Consider the following 10000-nt stretch of genomic DNA (forward strand, 5'->3'; position numbering starts at 1 on the left):
ATATCAGGGTTGGTCTACACATTACAGTACTCTGCAGTTGGTTATAGTGTTGGGCTATAGAGTAAATTTATATACAGTGGGTAACAGGGTTGGGCTACAGAGTACAGTTCTATACAGTGGGTATCAGGGTTGGACCATAGAGTACAGTTCTTTACAGTGTTTATCAGGGTTGGTCTATAATGTATAGTTCTATACAGTGGGTGACAGGGATGGGCTATACAGTACATTTCTATGCAGTGGGTATCAGGGTTGGACCATACAATACAGTTCTATACAGTGGGTATCAGGTTTGGCCTATACAGTACTGTTATATACAGTGGGTTTCAGGGTTGGACCATGCAGAACAGTTTTATACAGTGGGTATAATGCCTGGACTATAGAGTATAGTTCTGTACAGTGGGTATCTTGGTTGGATCGCACAGTACAGTTCTATACAGTGGGTGTCAGGGTTGGGCTATACAGTACAGTTCTATACAGTGGGTGTCAGGGTTGGGCTATAGTGTACATTTCTATCCAGTGGGTAACACGGTTGGACCATATAGTACAGTTCTGTTCCGTGGTTATTAGGGTTGGGCTATAAAGTACAGTTCTACACAGTAGGTATCAGGGTTGGGCTATACAGTACAGTTCTACACAGTGGGTATCAGGGTTGGGCTATACAGTACAGTTCTATATAGTGAGTATCAGTGCTGACCATACTGTACAGTCCTATACAGTGGGTATCAGGGTTGGGCTATACAGTACAGTTCTATACAGTGGGTATCAGGGTTTGGTAATTCAGTACATTTCTACACCGTGGGTATCAGGGTTGGGCTATACAGTACAGTTCTATATAGTGAGTATCAGTGCTGACCATACTGTACAGTTCTATACAGTGGGTATCAGGGTTGGGCTATACAGTACAATTCTATATAGTGGGTATCAGGGTTGGGCTATACAGTACAGTTCTATATAGTGAGTATCAGTGCTGACCATACTGTACAGTTCTATACAGTGAGCAACAAGGTAGGGCTATGGAGTAAATTTCCTTACAGTGGGTCTCAGTATTGGGCTATAGAGTACAGTTCTATACAGTGGGTTTTAGGGTTGAGCTATAGAGTACAGTTCTATACAGGTGGTATCAGGGTTGGCCTATAGAGTACAGTTCTATANGCTATAGAGTACAGTTCTATACAGGTGGTATCAGGGTTGGCCTATAGAGTACAGTTCTATAGAGTGGGTATCAGGGTTGGCCTATAGAGTACAGTTCTATAGAGTGGGTATCAGGGTTGGCCTATAGAGTACAGTTCTATAGAGTGGGTATCAGGGTTGGGCTACACAGTATAGTTCTATACAGTGGGTAWCAGGGTTGGCCTATAGAGTACAGTTCTATACAGTTTGTAACATGGTTGGGCTGTACAGTACAGTTCTATACAGTGGGTAACAGGGTTGGCTATACAGTACATTTTTATATAGTGGGTGTCAGGGTTGGACCATGCAGTACAGTTCTATACAGTGGGAATCAGGGTTGGACCATACAGTACAGTTCTATACAGTGGGTAAAATTGTTGGGCTACACTGTACAGTTCTATACAGTGGGTAACATGGTTGGCTATACAGTACAGTTCTATACAGTGGGTATCAGGGTTGGACCATACAGTACAGTTCTATACAGTGGGTAACAGGGTTAGGCTATAGAGTACAGTTATCTACTGTGGGTTTCAGGGTTGGACCATACAGTACAGTTCTATACAGTGGGTATCAGGTTTGGGCTTGGCAACTATGTGCTCTGCAACTATCTGACTCGTGTTTCACTGTTTGGCATATGTTTGTGTGCCTGTTGACCTTGACTTGGCCTCTCATTGGTGATTGTGCAATCAATTCACAGACATACACAAACTCACGGACATATACACACACACACACACGCTCATGCGCGTGCCCCTCACAGCTGTGGTAGAGATGTCACTGTTGCCTGAGGCTTATTGTCTGTTGATGTTTGGCTTCAGCAGCGCTCATCTCCTAAGGTCAGATGATGCTGTTGTGTAATTACTGTTAGAAATGTGTTATTGCTGTCTTATTACTGTGCTATTACTGCACAGTAAAGCAACACCTGTTGACAATGTGCTATTTAAAGGCMATTTCTAATTGAGCCGACATMTACATTGTTTTCCACAAATGCAATATCTGCAAACATGGTGATGTAGCATTTAAAAACCTAATTGTTGACAGTGTTATACAGATTGAATCTCAGCCTTGCACTAATTTGTTTTCTGAACATCAGCTGTGAAGTTGACCTGTTGACGTGATCTGTCTGAGGTGAAAATACAACAACTTACAGCTGAGAATCCTGGACTAACGTGAGTACTGTCAGCAGAGTGGTGAATGGAGCTTTGCTTCATGTAGTGTAGTGTCTGACTCCACAGTAACTGTGTGTTAGGGAGCTGCTACAGAACAGTAATGGAGCGACGTACATGTAGTGTAGCTAAGCGTCTGACTTCCACAGTAACTGTGTGTTAGGGAGCTGCTACAGAACGTAATGGAGCGACGTACATGTAGTGTAGCTAAGCGTCTGACTCCACAGTAAACTGTGTGTTAGGGAGCTGCTACAGAACAGTAATGGAGCGACTACATGTAGTGTAGCTAAGCGTCTGGACTCCACAGTAACTGTGTGTTAGGAGCTGCTACAGAACAGTAATGAGCGACGTACATGTAGTGTAGCTAAGGTCTGACTCCACAGTAACTGTTAGGGAGCTGCTACAGAACAGTAATGGAGCGACGTACAGTTGTGCTGACTTCCCGTCTGAAGCCATTCATAATTCATCTCCTCCACTGCAGCTGCAGGCTGTGTCTCAAATAATATCCTATTCCCAATATAGTGCACTACTTTCCATTTGGGATGCAGTTGTAGTAATATAGCAGCCAGCTGGAACTTCTCAGCGCTTCATAAACACCCAGTGTGATTTACATACGGGTTATAAGCTCATTTCAGACATTGATTAGTGTTACTGCAGAGTTACATTGACATTTTGTTACTGATTGCTACTGTAATCATATTCAACCTGACGACTACTTGTACATGCTATTGATATGAATACATTCCCTCTCCCCTCCACACGCATCTCTGATAATGGACATTCCTGCTTGAAATACTGTAGCAGTCTGTCTAATGTCTCTCAATAATGAATGAACAGATCTAAGACAGATACTAGCCTCTCTCTGAAACAGCTTGTCAGTAGCCTGAAACAGCCTGCCAATAGCCTTTCTTAAAACATTACATTTAAGTAATTTAGCAGACACTCTTAATTGGGTTTAAGTGACTTGCTTAAGGGCACATCAACTGATTTTTCAGCTAGTCTGCTCCGGGATTCGAACCAGAAACCTTTTGGTTAATGGCCAAACGCTGTTATCCACCCTACAGCCTCTCAGTAGCTGGTTTCTTGTACAGCCTGTCAGTAGCTTGTCTCTGAAAAGGTCTGTCTCTGAAACCACCTGTCTCTGGAAAAGCCTGTCTTTGAGTGGGAGGCATTTAATTCCAGTGGTAATGTTGTAGCTATGAATCAGTATTTTTCTTGTACATGCATTAAGGCTGTAGGCCTATATGACTGTATGGGAGGAGGAAGGAGGAGAAGGTTGGGGAGGGTGTAGACGGGGAGCAAGAAAGGAGGTGGGGAGTGGGGATCAGGGAGAGAGGAGAAGGGATATGGGGGAGGGGTGGGGAGGTGGGAGAAGTGGGGAGTGGAGAGAAAGGAGAGGGTGAGGCTGGGAGGATGATAGCAGGAAGGGGGAGAGTTGGTGAGGAGAGGGGGTGAAGACTAGTTGTTTGTGGTATCCTTGTTCCAGGTGACTGACACTGTCTATCTGTCGGTCTGTTCCAGGTGACATGCCTTCAGGACTTTTTTGGTGATGATGACATCTTTATGGCCTGTGGTCCAGAGAAGTTTCGCTACCAAGATGACTTCCTCTTAGATGAGAGTGGTGAGATAATTATAATAACAGTACCATAACATTTAAATTAGAATTTCATTGGAGTAATTAGTGTGTGTGTGTACTGTAGATGTTTATGTGTGTGTGTGGTATCTGACAGTGTCCTCTCCCTCCAGAGTGTAGGGTGGTGAAGTCGACGTCATACGGTCGGATCTCCTCTCTGCTGGGACGCTACTCACCCAGAGGAGGAGGCTCACCCAGAGGAGGAGGCTCACGCCGAAGCTCAGGCTCAGGTATGGCCCTGTGAGTGTGTATGTGTTTTTGTGCGTGCATGCATAAGTAATTAATCTGCAGAATCAACAACTTTTTTAGCAATGTATTTGTCCTTCTTATCAGCAACCAACTGAGTGAGTGTCACGTCCTGACCTTAGAGATACCTTTTTATGTCTCTGTTTTGGTTGGTCAGGGCGTGAGTTTGGGTGGGCATTCTATGTCTGGTGTTCTATCTTGTCCTTGTGTTGTATTTCTGTGTGTTTGGCCTGATATGGTTCTCAATCAGAGGCAGCTGTCTATCATTGTCTCTGATTGAGAATCATATTTAGGTGTTCCCACCTGTGTTTGTCGGTGGTTGTTTCCGGTTTAGTGTTTGTGTCACCTTTGAGGACTGGGGGCACACGGGTAGATTGGCGGACTCAGGTAGGAGACCTGAGCCAACTCCCCGTGCTTACCGTGGCGAGAGAGTGACTGGGAAGGCACCTTGTTATGCGGTGAAGCGCACGGTGTCCCCAGTGTGCATGCATAGCCCGGTGCGTTACATCGCAGTTCCTCGAATCGGCCGGGCTAGAGTGGGCATCGAGCCAGGAAGGATTATGCCGGCTCAGCGCATCTGGTCTCCAGTGCGTCTCCTCGGCCCGGGGTATACGGCACCAGCCCTACGCATGGTGTCTCCAGTTCGCCAGCACAGCCCAGTGCGGCCTATTCCAACTCCCCGCACTTGCTACAGGGGGGATCCAGCCAGGACGAGTGGTGCTAGCTCTGCGCTCGAGACCGCCATTGCGCCTCCACGGTCCAGTGCATCCGGTGCCTCGGCCAAGGACAAGGCCTCCTGCATGTCTCCCCAGCCTGGTGAGTTCTGTGCTAAGCACTAACCCTCCTGCATGTCTCCCCAGCCTGGTGAGTTCTGTGCCTGTGCTAAGCACTAACCCTCCTGCATGTCTCCCCAGCCTGGTGAGTCCTGTGCCTTCTCCCAGAGCCAAGCCTCCAGTGATGATCCATGGCAAGAAGCCTCCAGTGGTGATCCATGGCACGAAGCCTCCAGTGATAATCCATGGCAAAAAGCCTCCAGTGATAATCCATGGCAAGAAGCCTCCAGTGATAATCCATGGCACGAAGCCTCCAGGGATGATCCATGGCACGAAGCCTCCAGTGAGGATCCATGGCATGAAGCCTCCGGTGAGGATCCATGGCATGAGGCCTCCAACGAAGGAGGTCAGTCCGAAGCCTCCAGCGTCGCCCTCTATTCCGGAGCCTCCAGCGACACCCTCTAGTCCAGCGTCGCTCCAGCGTCGCCCTTCAGTCCGGAGCCTCCAGCGACGCCCTACATAGCCTCCAGAATCTCCCTCCTGTCCGGAGCAGCCAGAGTCTCCCTCCTGTCCGGAGCAGCCAGAGTCTCCCTCCTGTCCAGAGCAGCCAGAGTCTGCCTCCTGTCCGGAGCAGCCAGAGTCTCCCTCCTGTCCGGAGAAGCCAGAGTCTCCCTCCTGTCCGGAGCAGCCAGAGTCTCCCTCCTGTCCTGAGCTGCCGGAGCCGCCCGTCAGTCAGGAGCTGCCGGAGCCGCCCGTCAGTCAGGAGCTGCCGGAGCCGCCCATCAGTCAGGAGCTGCCGGAGCCGCCCATCAGTCAGGAGCTGCCGAAGCCGCCCGTCTATTCTGGGGTCGGCGGTAAGGGTCCCCGCTCCAGAGGCACCACCTAAGTGGGCCAAGACTAAGGTGGGGCGGGGTCCACGTCCCGCACCAGAGCCGCCACCACGGTGAAATGCCCACCCAGACCCTCCCCTATAGGTTCAGGTTTTGCGGCCGGAGTCCGCACCTTTGGGGGGGGGGGGTACTGTCACGTCCTGACCTTAGAGATCCTTTTTATGTCTCTGTTTTGGTTGGTCAGGGCGTTAGTTTGGGTGGGCATTCTATGTCTGGTGTTCTATGTTGTCCTTGTGTTGTATTTCTGTGTGTTTGGCCTGATATGGTTCTCAATCAGAGGCAGCTGTCTATCATTGTCTCTGATTGAGAATCAGTTTTAGGTAGCCTGTTCCCACCTGTGTTTGTGGGTGGTTGTTTCCGGTTTAGTGTTTGTGTCACCTTTGAGGACTGTGCGTTTGTCGTGTTTGTTGTTTTGTTTAGTTTTGCATATTTTATTAAATGATATGAACACTTACCACTCTGCACCTTAGTCCTCTTCTTCTCCTCCAGACGACAAGCGTTACAGAGAGGAGTGTTTTTCTATAACCTCTAACCTCTTGTGTCTGTACTGTAGCCAATGGGACAGTAGGCAGTCAGCTGTCGACTCCTCGATCTGGGAAGTCCTCCAGCCCCTCTCCTACCAGTCCTGCCAGCCTCCGACGACACAGGGTAGAACCACACAATGCTTTACTAATATAATCACAACGCTTTAACATAGGCCTAGATTCAATCAGATCAAGCGTTAACCGGTGATAGCCGGCACCCACATAGCTAATGTTTTGGGCGGTGTCGGAGGTATAACTGCATTGGAGCTGTCAAATCGGTGAGATGCTGCTCTTGATCATTGTTACAAAGCCACACCCGTAACACTCCCATTAGAAGTTCAGAACGAGAAAGTGTAGTCTATAGGTTACAATTTGAAAATCATTAAAATCATTATTAAAAAATAATTAGGATTTCTATCAGCCTATATCTATACAAGGTATAGATTACACGTCACATTCCAGTGTTTGAACTTGTAAACAAGGCTGCATGGGATTTCTCTTAACTTAATGCGACTCTGTGCAGCCAATGGCAATGTTCGCTTTAGATATAATTCCAGAAGCTTGTGGATTTCACAGCTCTAAAGCAGTTCCACCTCTGACACCGGCAAAACAACGCTATGTGGATGTCGGCTAAAATGAATCTGATTGAACAGAGCCCATAGCCTCCTATAGACATTCCCTATATTTATATTTAGTCCCCTATATTTTTTTATTTTTTTATTTTACCTTTATTTAACTAGGCAAGTCAGTTAAGAACACATTTTTATTTACAATGACGGCCTAGGAACAGTGGGTTAACTGCCTTGTTCAGGGGCAGAACGACAGATGTTTTACTTGTCAGCTCGGGGATTTGATCTCGCAACCTTTCGGTTACTGGCCCAACGCTCTAACCACTAGGCTACCTGCTGCCCCCTATATATAGTCCCCCATAGATGGCCCCCTATAGATAGTCTCCTATATATAGTCCCCTATATATATCCCCCTTTAGATAGTCCCCTATTGATAGTCCCCTTTAGATAGTCCCCTTTAGATAGTCCCCTATATATAGTCCGACTGTTGATAGTCCCCTATATATATGTCCCTTAAGATAGTCCCCTATATATAGTCCCCCATAGATGGCCCCCTATACGATAGTATCCTATATTAGCCCCCTATAGATAGGCCCCTATTGATAACCCCCTATATATAGTCCCCTATTGATAGCCCCTATATATATCCCCCTTTAGATAGTCCCCTATTGATAGTCCCCTTTAGATAGTCCCCTATTGATAGTCCCCTTTAGATAGTCCCCATTAGATAGTCCCCTTAAGATAGTCCCCTTAAGATAGTCCCCTATATGTAGTCCGCTGTTGATAGTCCCCTATATATAGTCCCCTTTAGATAGTCCCCTATAGATAGTCTATAGATGCCCAAACTGTCAACATTCATGTGTTCAAAAAGCATTTATGATCTCTCCGTGCCTCAGGGGTCCCAACACAGTGGCTCATCCCTGTCTCTAGCCTCCACCAAGGTGTGTAGCTCCATGGATGAGGGAGACGGAGCAGGAAGTGAAGGTAGTAGAGAGGACGTGCTGTATACATGTTTAAGGGCAGCTTTCCATTGAGCATGCTCTAGAAGGCATTGGATGTGTCCCAAATTGCAGCCTATTCCCTTYATAGTGAACTGTTTTGACCAATACAGAAAAAGTCAGTAAACAAAGTAAGTAAAGGTAGTACACTGTATAGGGGATAGGGTGCCTATTGTACAGAGACTTAGACCTAGGTGCAATCCGTACCGCGGAAGTTCAGCGCTATAGCGTGACTGACATTTAAAGGCAACGTTCCCACGTTCGAGGAGACTGAATTTACGGTAAACGCTGCATTTGTAGGCTCAATTGTAAATTACTTTTACATTTATATTGGGCTATAGCGCTGATCTTCCGCGATACAGATTGAATCTAGCTCTTATTAATCTGGGGACTGTGGAGTGGAGAGTGCAGTAACAGACATAACCGAACTCTCCTGCTTGCCTGGTTTGATAGCGGAGCTGAACCTGCTGAGTGATGAATGTCCCTCCGTCCCTCCGTCCATCGCTGAGAGGTACAAGGTGGGGAGGACTTTAGGTGACGGTACCTTTGCTGTTGTCAGAGAGTGTGTGGAGAGATGTACGGGCAGAGAATACGCCCTGAAGATCATCAACAAAGTCAAATGTAGGGGAAAGGTAAGAACTACTCCTGTTTCGGCCCAGTTATACCGAAAGCTASAGAGTAGTAGGGAATTGCAGAGCTCTCTTTTTGTGGGTGTATCTTCGACATATGTCACATTCGCTAATAGCCTATCCAGCAGGATGTCAAAGCTAGCTAGTGAGACCCTACCTCTTCTGATCGGTTATCGAGCTCAGCTCATAGTAGCTGACCGATAAGTCACTGAATGTTTCCTCATGTCTTCTCCCCCTATTGAAAAGGACTGCATGGTCTCCAGTAGTTTGATAGTAGTAGTAGTATTATTATATTATTTTGACCTGCACTACAGTACTATTAAGCTACTATTAACATCTGTAACCTGACCGCTACTTGATGTTATTCCCCAGGAACACATGATCCAGAACGAGGTGTCCATCCTCCGTCGTGTCAAACATCCCAACATTGTCCTGCTGATCGAGGAAATGGACACCTACAGCGAGCTTTACCTGGTCATGGAGCTGGTCAAGGTGAGTTGACAGAACAGTTAGACGAACAGAATAGATTTGGAGACAGGTTTAGAGAGGGAAACAGAGGAAAGGGCACAGACAGTCAGCTGAGTGGTCTGGAGCTTAGACCAGCTGGTCAAGAAGAGCTGTACCTGGTCAGGTGTTTCATTGATTACACCCTGTTATGGATAGAGTCATGCAGGTCAACACTGTTCATTACAACTCTTCGTGTTGTGAGGTGTAATGTGTGTATCGGTCCACAGGGGGGTGACCTATTTGATTCCATCACCTCCTCTAATAAATATACAGAGAGAGATGCAAGTGGAATGATATATAACCTGGCCAGTGCCATCAAGTACCTGCACAGCCTCAACATCGTACACAGAGACATCAAACCTGAGAACCTGCTGGTGAGTGTGTGTACATGATGTTTTTGAGTGTTTGTTTATTTATGTTTATACACTACCGGTCAAACGTTTTAGAACACTTACTCATTCAAGGGTTTTTCTTTATTTTTACATTGTACAATAATAGTGAAGACATCAAAACTATGAAATAACACATATGGAATCATGTAGTAACCAAAAAAGTGTTAAACAAATATTTTTGTTATTTTATATTTGAGATTCTTCAAAGTAGCCACCCTTTGCCTTGATGACAGCTTTGCACACTCTTGGCATTCTCTCAACCAGCTTCACCTGGAATGCTTTTCCAACAGCCTTGAAGGAGTTCCCACATATACTGAGCACTTGGCTCCGTTTCCTTCACTCTGCGGTCTGACTCATCCCAAACCATCTCAATTTTTTTTCAGGTTGGGGGATTGTGGAGGCCAGGTCATCTAATGCAGCACTCCATCACTCTCCCTTCTTGGTAAAATACGCCCTTACGCCAGAGCCTGGAGGTGTGTTGGGTCATTGTCTGTTTGAAAACA

The 10000-nt window shown here is 46.6% G+C and overlaps 1 protein-coding gene across 1 annotated transcript in view; it reads left to right on the forward strand.

Annotated features, from left to right (window-relative positions):
• LOC111982596 (serine/threonine-protein kinase DCLK1-like) overlaps positions 1-10000 on the forward strand; it is a 31495-nt gene that overhangs the window by 16384 nt on the left and 5111 nt on the right. The window contains 7 exon segments of the mRNA XM_070434102.1: positions 3858-3957; positions 4083-4199; positions 6432-6526; positions 7868-7955; positions 8423-8601; positions 8971-9090; positions 9333-9479. Of these exon segments, the coding sequence (XP_070290203.1) occupies positions 3858-3957; positions 4083-4199; positions 6432-6526; positions 7868-7955; positions 8423-8601; positions 8971-9090; positions 9333-9479 (846 nt within the window).

The sequence above is a fragment of the Salvelinus sp. IW2-2015 genome, linkage group LG22, assembly GCF_002910315.2.
Source record: "Salvelinus sp. IW2-2015 linkage group LG22, ASM291031v2, whole genome shotgun sequence".
In the NCBI taxonomy this organism is placed as follows: Eukaryota; Metazoa; Chordata; class Actinopteri; order Salmoniformes; family Salmonidae; genus Salvelinus; species Salvelinus sp. IW2-2015.